Genomic DNA, 14,797 nt, shown 5'->3' on the forward strand with positions numbered 1-14,797 from the left:
AAGGTAACTGGGTCTGCTTTCCTTAGAATCCTCTTTATATACACATTACGCTTAGTAGTCCTTGGAAATTCACTTAGCACATTGAAGAATATCAATATCTAAAGTGTGAAAAGAAGTTAGTGGTCGGTTTTATACTAATTGTTTGAACCTGACCTAACATAGTCCATAAATAAAAGTTGTTAGAAATGGTTTATACCACCCACTGCATAACAGTGAAAGAAATTCTATAACCTGAACTGAAAACCAGTATATTTTTAAAATTTTGCTCAATTTTGAAGAAAGTAATGAAAATATTAAATATTTGGAAAATATACACCTATATTGTCACCTTTACTGCCATTTTCCTAATAGCAGCACTGTTAGCACTATGGGATCATTAAACTTTATATTTCCATTACTTAACTATTGAAACACTTTGGCTGGAGAGTCTCTTTAGAGACTACATTCATTCATTTTAAATTTTCACCAATTTAATTTTTTTAAATGTACGAACCAAACTACAAATGTTCTTTCTTGCCCTGTGTTCACATTGGCTAATATATAAAGGCCGTTGCCACTTTCAGTTGATAAAACAAATCCTAGAAGAACTAGATATTCAAAACTTTGTTCTTTACAATTTCAAAGGAAAAATTTGATATACAGGATGAAGCAACTTTATATCCCTGGTCATATTTTTTAATGAGATAACATTATGCCAAGCTTCACAAGCTATGTTTGAAAGTAAATATTTGCATTTTCTCTATATATAGTAACACCTTACTTTTTTAGGAAAAGCTGTATCCTTTTGGTTTTAGATTCTCTTTTCTGAGTGCATACTGAGGACAAAGTGAATGATTCAGTTCAACCAAGCACATTGATCCACTCGAAGTATGATGATTGAGATGTATGTATCCCTTATACTTGTGCTATAATTCATATTAATTACTCATAACTATCTATTTCTCTTTTATAGATATGAACAATTTTTACTGCCCAAATTACTAAAATATTATCCCTCATTTTATCAGTATGGTATGTGCACACGGACTTTTCAGAATTAAAACTTGCAAAACAGAGAAAATTATTTAATTTGAAAATTGCATGCCATATTTGTATGGAGGCTCACAAACACCAATCTAATAATCTCAATTAAAAAAATCCTTTTAAAAGAAACAAGCAAAATCGATATTGTAACCATATTTAGGTCATGGTAACTGAAAGTTAGGTGGAAACTAGAATTTTTAATTTAATGCAATTTTTATTTCTTCAAGGCACTATCTTAGAAAATTAGCATTTGCTGCTAAGTTTTCCATTTAAATATTTATGGCTTTATTGGGTAGAGTTTGGTGTTTTTAATTTTTTTTAAAAAAACCTACCTCACAAAAATGTCTTATAAATATATTAATGGTTCTCTGCTAAACTAATGATATATGAGACTTATGAAAACAATGCCAGGCTAAAATTCAGCATATTTCTACTATTCCAAAAACATTGTAAACTTGGGCAAATCACTGCCCTCTCTTGGCTCTATTTTGTAGAGAAATTTTGTTCAAAGGAATATTTCTCAACAAGAGAAATTTTACTCCTAGTGACAAAGAAGTAAGAAGTAATTAGGGTTTTCCCTGTAACAATTTCTAAGAGTTTGCTTTTCCTCACTGTTTATATCTACCTATAACTGTAATACAGCAAACATTCTGTCAAAAAATGGGGTGACCCCTGCAACGTTTGTTTTTGTATGCTTTTGTTTTAAAACAAGTTGAAATTCATTTAAATATAGTTTTATATCACCCCCCTCCTCATCCTAAATGGACATATGATCTTAAATGTATAGCCTACTAATGTCCATGTTTTAGGGCACAGAAAGTTTGAGCTACATTAGTAAGGATTTCATTTTGACTCAACAGAATTATTACAATATTTAATTACATTCTTCATTATTTAATGCTTTAACAACACATTCATTTCCAACAATACTAGTGCAATTTCATGTCATTAAATGTCAATCTGTATAACACATACAATGTCAAAATGTGTTTTTAAACACACGTTTTAATTAAATGAACCATCTTTTAAACTTGTTTCTATCATGGTAATGCCTAGGGTTTTTGATGGAATAATCTGTGAAATTTAAGATCTCTGGAAAAGTTTTAGAACCCCAGTTCTCAATTCCTGGTTCTTTAAGAATGTTTCTTTCTTCATGGTGATTCTTAAAAATAAAAGTCAGCATTCTACTCCAAAAGTCAAGAGAAAATGAAGTAATGCATCTAGATTTTTCTTTTCTTTTTATGTTACCAGCCTTTAAGAGGATCACAAAATATAAGGAGAACCCAGAATAAAATAGGATGAACTTGTGTTACTAATATTCAAGTATATTGTATAATTGTAGGCCTGCAATAAAAACATCAAGCCTTGTTAGACTTTTATAGAAAATCTTTTATTCTCTTTAATTTTTAAGGGCAATTGCTTATACAGTTTCCTTTTAGGAATTTATTATCTGGGATTACTTCTCTTATTTTCAATGATACACAAAAAAGGAGAAAATGAACTCTTTGAAGAACAGTTCAATAGTCCAAATCGTACTGAGTTAGAGATTATTTCAAATTCAGTGCTTTGCCTGAAAACATTTTCATTAGCATTTGTAGTTAGGACTATGGGAAAATTGGAGTATATACTATCAAAGAGCAAATTGTATTTTCCAACTGTTAACTAGCATTAGAAAGGGCAACATCTTTAAATACTCATTAAAACTGTCTTTTGAAAGAGTAATCATCTAAAATCAGATACTAAAACATTATATTGGCAGAATTTAACCTTTCTTCACTAGTTTCTTCCAGCAACAAGGCCTGGGTAGTCAGTCTTTGCACATAATGATAAACTTTACCAAGAAAAGAACAATTTACATCCAGTATTACTTACTGACAAGTTTGAAATTTGTAACTATTTGTCTGCTCACTAACATGATCCTGTAAGTGATCTTTAAAATTAAATAATCAGAAACCGGGTCCAAATTTATTCTTATAAAAACAAAAATAATATAACATGGAAGGTACACCTTTATTTGAGGCTGTTACAGAAAGGGAGGATACCCAGAACTCAAACCTCTCTCCTTTTATTTATAAATATTTGTATCACTTACTTTTGAATAAGTTTAACAAGAATACATATCATTTCTTTTGGGGATGACAGCAATACTGACAAACAGTCCCTGTTATGACTGCCATCTTGTTATTGCTAAATCATCCACAAAATTGTGACCTGATTTTAGTTACCAGGGACAAAGCCAAAGCATGGAATTGAAGTTTCATTCTGATTAAACACAAATAGCCAGTGCATAAAAACCTTTGAAATTGGATCTATATCCCAGTAATTATAAAACAACAAAAACAAGAAAAAAAAAAGGAAGGAAAGGAAGGAGTGAAAGAAAGTAGGGAAGAAGGAAAAAAAAGAAAGAAAGAAGCCTGAGGAGCCTGATACAATTACACAGTAGACCTCTGACATTCTCTGTGCTGGTATAACAACTAAATGGCAAGTAACACGGGCATGAGATCCCTGTTGCATGCTTTCATTAAAACTAAAACTTTACAACAAAATCAACCCTTGGGAAAATTGCTCTTTGGTTTAAATCTTCATTACCTTCTGAATTTTGGTAAACTCACTTTATTTTTAAATTAAGCTGGCCCCTCTTCTTTACTCCATTACAAAAGTCAAACACCAAGAACCAGACAGAAATTTCAGAATGAAAAGAGTTTTGTTTGTATGTGTGTTTTTAAGTCCAGCCCCTGTATACAAATTGTTAAAAAGCAGATGTTTTAACATAGTGCTTTATTCCAACTTATCCTTGAATGAACTTCCTTCAAGTTTCAACCATTTAAAAAAAAAAAAAAAAAAGCAGTCAATTTCCTGGTGGTTGTAATTTAATTAAGTAACCTTTCACACTGAGCAAAACCCAAAAGCAAAAGGGTCATTAATCTTTCTAGTGATTAGAGACACCTCTAGGGCTTCAAACATTTACCTCTCCTTCCCCGCAGTAGAAATGCTTTTAGGAGGATCATGGTTCATACCTCACATTCCCTGGAGCCAGAGATGGTATATGTGCAGGGCCCAGATCCATTAACCGATATATCCATGGTCTCAGAGTTTGTAGGCTTGTAGTCCACATAATACTCCTGTAAAGGGGAATTCATTTGTCTTTCAGACTCTCTGGCCTTTTTCCGCCGCCTCTTCATAAGAGAGTGTTGCTGGAGTTGTTTCATGCTGGCTGGGTAGCGTTTCCAAGACACATAAATCACCAAGAGGATCATGGCCACTGAGAGAAAGAGAGCCACACTCCCGGCAATAATCTTGTGAAATGAAACATGCTCATACTCTTGCTCTGTGCCAGGAATCTGAAACCCTGGGGAAGGGCTTGGTGTTTCAAAGGTGGATTGGGTGACGTCAGGTTTGAAGATGGTAGGTCTAAGGATAATCAGAGGTTTCTGGGGAGTTTGGGGCACCAGGTGTGATCTTTCTGTGTTGACCACCTGGACTTCAGAACAGATATTATATGTTTCCACTGCGTCACTAACCTTTTCACCCTGGATGTGCTTAGGTCCCGCACATATCATGGTGCTTTCCTTATTTCCTTTGAAATTCTTAAGCCAAAAAAATAAAGGACAAATGCTCCGACTGCATTCCCACATATTTCCAGACAAGGTGATGGATATTAATGATATCCACGCATTGACAGTTTCCTGTGAGATGTTGGTGAGCTTGTTGGAATCCAAATTCAATTTTTGTAAATTGGGGAGGCATTTAAATGTGCCCGGCTCAATTCCTTGGATGTCATTCCCTGATAAATCCAAGTTGTGTAAGGAACTCCAAGTCCATGTCAAGCCTTGGCTAATGGAGCGAATCCTGTTCCATTGTAAGTAAATTGAGCGGAGGTTGAAGAGACGTGGAAAATGAGCAAAGTTGATCTTGGAAAACTGGTTGTGCTCCAGGTGGAGCTCCTTTAACTTCAAGAGGCCAGCAAATGCATTTCGGGACAAGCTTCGAAGACGATTGTAGCCCAAATCCAAAAAATCAAGATTCCGACAGTCTTGAAAAACTCTTATGGGCACAGTCTTTAGTGAGTTAGATCTCAAGTGCAAGATGATGAGTTTCCGAAGGCCTTTAAATTGTTCAGATTGCAATGTCTGAAGCTTATTGTAGGAGAGGTCCAGATTACGGAGATTGGGAACTGGGTGAAATGTTTTATTGTGCAGATAAGTAATTTTGTTGGAGCTTAGAATTAATTCTTTCAGTCTACGGATCCCTTGAAATGCATCTTCATCCACTGAGCTAATGTAATTATGGTCAAGATAAAGCCATATAAGCTGGTTAAGGCCGGCAAACTGATTGGATTTGAGCTTCTGAATGCTGTTGAACCTTAATGATAAGCCTTGTGACCCTCCAGAAATGTTCTCAGGGATATCTGCGAAAGCATGAGACTCACAGTACACAATTTTGCCATCACATCTGCAGTTCTTTGGGCAAGCTCTCTGAGCCCCCGTGAGCATAACAAGCAGCAGTGTAGGAAGTAGCACCAGCACCACACTCATGCCTTTCAGCTGCGTAATTAAATGGAAACCTACGATATTAAAAAAAAGACAGATGCACATTGTGAAGCTATTAAAATAAATCACCGTCGGTTTACCAATAACAAGGGCATTTCCTCTAGTGTAGGAATGGGTCGGTTGATTTAAGGAAAATGCATTAACATTTCGAGCATTATTTTCTTCAGTGTTGCATGTTTGCTGCTTAGGTTTCACTTTTTCTTCCTTGATCTTCAAATCACCACAGTCCCATAGAACTAAGAAAAGCCTTTTTGAGTTTCAGGAGTTCCTACTTATTTCAACATTGAAAAGCACAGAGCCTTTCTCACCACTGAATGCTGACATTTTAGTAACAATAATATTTGACTAACCACTGTATTGAACAACAGTACCAAAAGGAATACGTGTACTATGTGCTCTGGTAAGGGCAAAAATGTGACTTAGTAAACCTGGTACCTGTACGTCTTTCCCAGTTGAACAAACAGGCTGTGATTTGGCAAAAGAGCTTCAGTAAGCTGTCAAGGTAACCCAAGTTTGCCCTGCCTGAAATTGTGTACTTATTGCATAATAGGATCGCAATATGTGAGACGTGAAAAAACAGCATTGAGACTAGTATAGGCAGCCAATAAAGCATTGGATGAAGACTAATAACGGTATGAGGTGCTCTCAAGTTGTTAATAAGCATAGATTATTACATACTGTGGCTCCCTGCCCAACGATACAGGAGCTAAGACATCTAACTACTCATAACAGAGAACACTCCAAAGTTAAGACTATCAAAATTATTATTATTTGCCTAAAAAGCAAAATAATATTGTGTAGTATTACTTTGTCATTATTTTAAATAGCGTTGCTTTTGCAAATTCGAAGGATAAACAAGGAAAGAAGCAGCCAACTACTATTTTTCTCTACATCACCCTGATCTCTTCACATTTCTCACTGACTTTTTTCCTCCCCTACCTCCATTAACTTCAGAAAGCCTGCAAAGTTACAATCTATTGGCACTTACACTGCATTTCCAAGTCATCGCATGTTAAGGGACTTCTTTCCTCTGTCAACAGTAGATTTATTATTTCTTAATGGAGAGAAAAAAAAGAAACAACTACCATGTGTTGCAGTTTCTTTTTTTTTTCCTTAAATTTTTGAATTTTTAGTCCAAGAGGCAATCAACCAAATCCCTAATCTAAAACCCATCCTTCTTCTCAGTTTTTCTTTTTTTTTCTTTTTTTTTAATTTAAAACTCGGTCTTGCTCTCTGTCCTCTTGCCAGCTACAGACTCATTGAAATACATTCCAGCTCTCCCAGACAGGAGAAAGAGGGGGAAAAAAGCCAGTCACACTTGAAAAAATAAGACTGGCAAATGACTGCTAGAAATTTGGAAGCTGTGCTCAGGATCTAGCTTCAGAGATAAAACAAGCCCTTGTGCAACCTCTGATAAAGTAAGAACCCCACCCCTACATACACGCAGCGAAGTGTTAATAGTCATCCTGACAGCTACCAGAAACACAAGCCTCGTTAATATCATCAAGAAATAGAAGCAAACACAGTATTTATCTCATTCTCAATTCCCAAGCTGTGGATACGCAGACAGTAGAAACAGTCTTAAAGATATTTCTCTGGAGTCTAAGTTCGTGTTGTGCAATTATAGATTAAAAAAAACACTGCAAAAAGGAAAATGATCTAAAAATATAATAGCAACTGTAGTGAATCAACTGGCAAACTCAAAGGCTGCTGCTCTTTGCCTGTTTCCCCGTCTTTTATCTGCTAATGCCACGACTGAGGATAGGAAGCCAAGAGGATCAGCTTTGCTCAGAAGGAAACAACAAAAGTTCACTTACCCATCCTTTGTCATCCAAAAACGTTTCCCCCCTCTCTCAGCTTTCTTCTTATTTGGTCTCTTGTGCGGAAACCACCACCACCTTCATGACACAGTGCGGCTGTCATTCACACCATTCTGATCCCGCATGTGAGCTAGTAGCCCCATACAAACTTCCCCGAGAGGACAGGCAAAAAAAAAATACATATATATATATATATATACACACATATATATATAAAAAAATCAGCACAGGGTGGGATGGTTGGGGGGAGCAGGGAAAAGGAAGCCGTTGGGGGGATACGGAGGGGGGAGGGCCTCTAGGCTCTGAGGACCATTGTGTAATTCACCAGAGACCCATCAGCAGTAATTGGCAATCTGTGCAAAAGAGCTACAGCCCATCTCGGAGGTAACCAACTTCTCTGTAAAAAGAGAGGAAAAAAAGAAAATCTTCAGAATACCTGGCATTCCTTATTGTGCTGGCTTTTGCCATTCCCAGATAAAGCAATTCATCCTCTGGATTTTCAGTTCTTGAAGCAAGTAGGCCTCCTGTGCTGTATGAGACCCCAGTTTAAAAGCTATGCAGGCTAGGTTTATCCATTTAGCTGGTCAGGTTTAAAGTGTTTTGTAGCTGTGCTGAGAGGCAGCCCTTGTCTAATTCAGAAGGCTTTCCAGAGACTGATGATGCTCAGAGCTTGTTGGTGCTAATGCTTGAGTTTGTGATACACTGAGTGCCCTCCGCTGGAGAAAACAGATTGCACATTAAAGACGGGAACAAGTGAGCCTGTCAGTGGTGTGCAGCCTTTCCTTGCTCAGAAAGGGAAATTAAAGGCACAGAATCACTATTTTTTTCTCTCCAATAATTTAAAAGGTTTATGCCAAGGAGTTCCTTTTAGTTACAGCAAACATTAAGTAAAATAATGCTTCTCTAAATGTTATGCAATTAATAGTTTTTCAAAGTTGCCATGACCTGAAATTTGTTTTTTCTGCACGTCACTGGAGATTTATCATCTTTTGCAAATGACAGAAATCATTGAAATTTAAGTTTTATTCACTGTTGCTGTTGGTTTATTTATTTACATTGTTTTAAACTAACCACTTATGGAAGCAATCTTACTCAAGGGAAAAATGCAATTTTAATCAGTTTTAAACAGGTTACATTTAAAATGTTTAAGTCTGATTTTAAAATTCTCAACCTTTGACAATAAAATGCATTTTACAATTTTGTGCATTTTATTGAACAGTGTAGAACACTACTTTCTAAAAGTTTATATTTTTAGTCTTAAAGCAGTTATAATCTATAGTATATTACCAAATGTGAAGGTAACAAGAGATAAGAGTAGAATTCTAGCTTGACATTCTTAGTGCAGCCACTATCCTTAAATCATCTACATTTAGAATGCAAATCATTTCTTATGCAAATCACTTATTGTAATGTGCAATTCCAGAAAAACAAAAGCACTTGAGTTCTGCATTATCATGGTGTTACTCTAAAATGTGCAGAATATCCTCAGAATTAGAAGGGATGACATGATAAAACACCTGATATATGTAATTTAAAAGGACCTACACACTTACTTTAAGCTTGGACAGACGTTGAAAAACATACATATAGTGCATCACCTCCATTTTTTCCTCATTTTTACTAGTTTATTCCATAATCCTCTGGCAGATAACAATTTTTAGAATAATCCAGGAGAATGAATCAATGTAATGCAGGGAGAGACTGCTAGGTAAGATTGCTAACCTAATTTAGCAGATGTGAGAAATTTAAGTGAATTTTACATAAGCATTTAGAATTGCCGTGGATCATTGCAAATAGATATTTTTAGAAAGAGCCTTGGTTTTAGATTGTTTGCCAAAATATTAATAATTAAGGGGGCTTATCATATAAATAACACATATAATTTGACTCAGATTTATAAGTAGGCAGTTGCAGGCAATTGTCTCATTACTAAGATTTCTTGAGGAACGGAAAGGAATAATATGTCCCCCAAATATATTCCTTTTCCACTAACTGATACTTGAATTTCTATTTTAGAAATGTGTGCCTTTGGCTTAAGGCTTAATACCTATTAAAATGCAAATGCACGCCAAAAGAGGCAGGATTATTGTGGTTGCTGAAAATAAATATATCAATATAAATGTACACATATGATTTGCTCATAGTGATGTAGTTTAATATAGAAACACAAAACCCACCCAAATATCAATGGTAGAGGATGAGTGAAGGGAAAATTAATATATTAATAAAATAGAACACATGCTGCCATTAAAATTAAAATAAAGGGTGATATTTGCTGATAGGAAATTAGACCACAATGTATAAAGTATGGAAGGTGGGGCAGAGAACTCAGATAGTTAAGGGCAGTGAAAGGGAGTCTATTACTGTAAATAGAGCAAAATAAAATATTCAGAGCAGATTTTCCTGGAAGATGGATTATAGAAGTATTTGATTTCATCTTTTATTATAAAATTGTCTGTTTTCTAATTTTAAATATAATGAATATGTCGTGTGATATCTTTCTATCAATATATGTGTGGGTGTGTGTGTGTGTGTGTGTGTGTGTATAAATTTTTCTTTGTTTGAATTCAGGATATGAAAACAGCTTTGAGAGTATGTTGGGAAAACCCCAGGATATCTCTCCATCTATAGTGTAATAACTGGCACATCTATAGTGTAATAACTGGCTAAAATGCAAATTTTGTTCAAAGTACCAGGATCTAACAGGTGCTACCTTCCAAAGTATGTGCTAGATTGTATGCAGAATTTACAAAGAAAGTGGCCGAAAATCTCTTGAACACATTGTAATGATATAAAGGGTAAAGAAAGTTGAAAAAAGTAGAGGATGTTGTGTGGAAGATTTGCTTGGAAGAAGCTGTTTTGGTATCATCTTTACACACACACATACACACACACCCTTCACCCAAGAAAAAGTGGTGGGTTTGCTGGCTCCTCAGCTTAACTGTAGTGATAGGGACTTCCACAGGCACCTTGAAGAGCTTCTTATGTATTGCCAACAGTGAGCCTAGAAGAATGGGAGGGTATCTGATTTCTGTTGGTATATCCAGAGGATAAACAATGGGCTTTCCAGAGCAAAGGAAAATCAGTGTTGTGTTGAAATTGAATTTTGTTTTCAAAGTTTGTCTGGATAAAAATAGGTACATGTGTTTTCCATGGAAGAGAGGGCTATGTGGGAGAGACAGTCAGTTTGGAGCTGTTTTAAATCCTGATGAGACCCCCCCTTCCCACAACAGAGTCTGTGTGATTGCATTGCCAAATCAGGCAAATAAACAGAAAACAAACAGAAACCAATCACGTGTGGACAGGCACCACATAAATCCAGATACAAAGTATATTCTTTGTCTATTGTCGCTAATAGGACTACTGAGGATCTATCAATGCATTCACACAAAAAAATATGTTTCAACATCTCTTAGGCTCAGAGATAACAAATGCTTTTTACAGTAATACCAGTCAACCAAGATGTTTCCTGGGCAGTTCGAAACAGCAGTCAGGAAGTGTGGGAGGGGGTCAGCAAGAATGAGAAGTTGACTATACTTTCTCTTTTTTCCTAGGTAGCAGATAGCCCATTTGCACCTGGTCTTACTGGGGGAATAGGAGAAAATGCTTCCAATTTATATAAAGTATTGATCAACATGATGGACTTAATATTTTGATTTACCAACTTGAGACTTCACGTACTAAGAAGATAATAGGATTTCTTTGTTACCCCAAAGAGCATTTAGAGACCACACCTTGGGTAACTTGAAATTGACAATGTTGAAAGTATTTACAACATAGAAATGGTTTACCATTACCAGCGGTGAATCTGTATCCAAATGGGTCTGCAGCAACCTCAATTCTTGCCTTCTCAAAAGAAAGAATTTGACCTAGGAGGCTGAAGGGAGAAGTAGAGACCCAGGCAAGTCTTAGAGCAGGAATCAAAGTTTATTAAAAAGCTTTAGAGCAGGAACAAAAGAAAGTATACTTGGAAGACGGCCAAGTTGGCAACTTCAAAGACAAGTGCCGATTTGACGTTTTGACTTGAGATTTTTACATTGCACACTTCTGGGGTCTTGTGTTACTTCTCTCCTGATTCTTCCCATGAAGTGGTCTGTCCACATGTGCAGTGGCCTGCTAGAACTTGGGAGGGGAACATGTGCAGTGTGTTTACTGGAGTTCTACGCATGGTCCCTTTTGGCTTTCTTCCCTTACTAGTACAATGTTCCTAGAGGAACGTCATACACCAGTTAAACTCTGTCATTTTGTCTCTTAATGTGCATGCTTGAACCAACTCACCCAACTTCCTGAGATCTTATCAGGAAGCTGCTGATCACCAGTTTCATGTGTTTTCCATCTACTGGGAGACAGCCCTTCCCTGGCGCTGGCTGTGACCAATTATTCAATTATTTTAGAGAGACAATTAGCAACTGCTTGACCATCACCTGATGGTCATCTGATATTCCTGGGTTGGGGAGGGGGGCCCTCTCCTGCCCTGTGCATGTCTGACTAGCTACCTACTGTAACAAAATCAGCAAAGGTTAAAAATTAAGTGTGATTGCCAGGCACGGTGGCTCACACCTGTAATCTCAGCACTTTGGAAGGCTGAGGAGGGTGGATCACCTGAGGTAAGGAGTTTGAGACCAGCCTGGCCAACATGGTGAAACTCCGTCTCTACTAAAATACAAAAATTAGCCAGGCATGGTGGTGGGTGCCTGTAATCCCAGCTACTCAGGAGGCTGAGGCAGGACAATCACTTGGGCCTGGGAGGTGGAGGTTGGAGTGAGCCAACATCGCGCCATTGCATCCAGCCTGGGCAACAAGAGTGAAACTCTGTCTCAAAAAAGAAAAAAAAGTGTGATTTATTGTTTTGTTGTGTATCTAGACTTAAGAAAGTGATAGAGAAAATATTAATGATATAGATTAAATTTTAAAATGTACTGTGCCTGAAGCTATTTATTAGGTTGGTGCAAAAGTAATGACATTTTTAAAAACCTCAATTACTTTTGCACCAAACTAATAATTGTGAATAGCGTAAAAATGAGAAAAATTCTTCCAGTTTTTGGAAACTATCTTCTGATTGAACAAAAAAGTTAACTCATGTCATTGATAAACAAGTGAAATTTCAATATACGTCTGTCTTGTTTCACATTTGTCTTACTCATTAATTTAAAAAAAATCAGACAATACTCGTTGGAATTACAGTTGGAAAGCCAGTTGTTAAACATTTTTATCAGCACACCACTACCTAGAGTTAATATATTTATTGCTCCAAAGGTGAACTTGTCTTAACAAATAAATGCTAGTGATGGACTGGATTTGAAGAATTCTTCTCTTTCTTAGCCCAGACACAATTAAATGTTAAGAGAAAAAAAGACAACTAAATAAAACACTGCATGTGAGTAACATGAGGCTCCTTTCCAATTTTAACACTTCCTTGTTTACAATTTTTTGCTTATAAAACAATCCTACAATATCCAGACCATGGGAACACTGGAAATAAGAACATATCTGCATTTCTTATTGAAAGTTACAATAACATTTTGATAGCACCATATGTGATTTTTCTGTTTTGTACTACAACAGTTTGCACCTAGCACCATAGTGACAAATTGTAGATGCTCAACAAAATATTTTAAAATGGGTGAATGCATTAGTCAATTAATTACTCAACTAATCTTGCAACCACCAATGATTCAATAAATCAAGTAGTCAATTGCTATTATCACAAGTAATGTTGCCTTCAGTACGTTCAATACTTTATTTTATTTCTAGAATATTATTTCCCCAATTAAAAGATTAAAAGGCTATGTCTGTTAAGAAATTTAAAGTTTCAAGTAACAGAAATCTTAATTCAAACTGAATGAAAATAAAATGAAAAAAAAATTTTAGCTCATGTAAATTAAAATTACATAGTCAGATACAGCTTGATCCAGTAATTCAACGTATCACTGATATCCACTTTCCTCTGATCCATTTCTCAGACCTAATGCCCAATGTGTTATTTCCATTCTGATTCTGGGTTTAAGATAGCTCCAGTCCTATGTATATTAATATTCAAGAAACAATAAATGTCTCATTGGCTCTAGTGGTACCTTTTGTTCACATCTGAGTAACATTCGATGTCTAGAGAAATGGAACTCCCTGGGTGTTTTACTTACAGTTCATGGATTCTACCCTTGGGGTAGTTGTGGGAAACAGCTTCTAAAAAGACATGTGGATTGAAAATGGGAGGAATATATATGTGCACAGCCCTCTCAGGGTCGTCATTACAAAGCAGCTGCCCTGGTGCCTGCCAGAACACATCATTCATCTAGGTGGGGACCAATGGACTATGGGCAGAATTGATATGTATCACTTCTAGGGCAAGGTGGTTAGGAAAGTGGACCTATCTCCCCCTCCTTTGGCTAGAACCCAGGACTCTAAAGGCCTGTTAAACTAATAAACTTCAAGGAATCATTTATATTAGCAGTATAAATGAGATGACAGGTAAGGGTGGATGTTGGGAGCAAAAAAATATATATACACCATGCAAATAAAGCACAAACCAACCCAACACACAAATAAAAGTAACAAGTAAAACCAAAGAAAACAATATAACAAAACACAGCAATTTCTCAATACCTTTCATTTGCTCTTGCTGTACCCTGCCATCAAGTCCGTGTGGTACCTATGTTTTCTTTATTCTCAATATTTAAACATCTCCCTACTCTTATTTACCAAATATTCCTAAACCTCTTAACTTGACTCTTTAACTGGTAAAAGAACATAGTTAACAGATCGTGTCTGCCCACACACACACACACACACAAACACACAAACACACAATACCACCCAACAGGTTCTCCTCCTTCCAGCTGCCTAGACAGAGTCATTTTATCAAAACAGGGAAATTGTGATAGAGAAAGAGTAATTCACGCAGAGCCGGATGTACAGGAGACTGGAGTTTTATTGTTATTCAAATCAGTCTCCAAGAAAACTGGAGAATCAGGGTTTTTAAGGATAATTTGGTGGGTAAGTGGTTGGAAAGTGGGGAGTGCTGATGGGTCAGGCCGGAGATGAAATCATAGGGAGTCAAGTCAAAGCTGTCCTCTTGCACTAAGTTCCTGGGTGGGGGCCACAAAACCAGATGAGCCAGTTTATCCATCTGGGTGGTGCCCGCTGATCCATTGAGTGCAGGGTCTGCAAAATATCTCAAACACTGATCTTAGGTTTTAAAAATACAACAGTTATGTTATCTCTAGGAGCAATTCGGAACATTTAGAATCTTGCAGCCTCCAGCTGCATGACTTCTACACAATAATGTCTAATCTTACAGCTAATTTGTTAGTCCTACAAAGACATTCTAGTACCCAGGCAGGAAAAGGATTTGTTTTGGAAAAGGGTTGTTACTGTCTTTGTTTCAAAACTAAACTATAAACTAAA

General features: G+C 36.4%; 1 protein-coding gene across 4 annotated transcripts in view; it reads right to left on the minus strand.

The window, feature by feature from the left end:
* Positions 1–8,113, minus strand: part of LRRTM4 (leucine rich repeat transmembrane neuronal 4) — a 771,510-nt gene extending 763,397 nt beyond the window's left edge. Inside the window, exons 1-3 of one of the 4 annotated variants that reach the window (XM_055241365.2) lie at positions 7,830–7,876; positions 7,391–7,541; positions 4,041–5,587 (exon numbers count right to left, since the gene is read on the minus strand). In XM_055241365.2, coding sequence (XP_055097340.1) covers positions 4,041–5,587; positions 7,391–7,394 — 1,551 coding nt within the window. In that variant the 5' untranslated portion in view covers positions 7,395–7,541; positions 7,830–7,876. Of the gene's footprint in view, positions 1–3,991; positions 5,588–7,390 lie in introns of all 4 variants that reach the window. The other 3 variants (XM_055241363.2, XM_055241364.1, XM_063616602.1) reach the window with 3 other exon arrangements.
* Between the last annotated feature and the right edge of the window lie 6,684 nt (positions 8,114–14,797).

Source organism: Symphalangus syndactylus, chromosome 14 (genome assembly GCF_028878055.3).
Source record: "Symphalangus syndactylus isolate Jambi chromosome 14, NHGRI_mSymSyn1-v2.1_pri, whole genome shotgun sequence".
NCBI lineage: Eukaryota > Metazoa > Chordata > Mammalia > Primates > Hylobatidae > Symphalangus > Symphalangus syndactylus.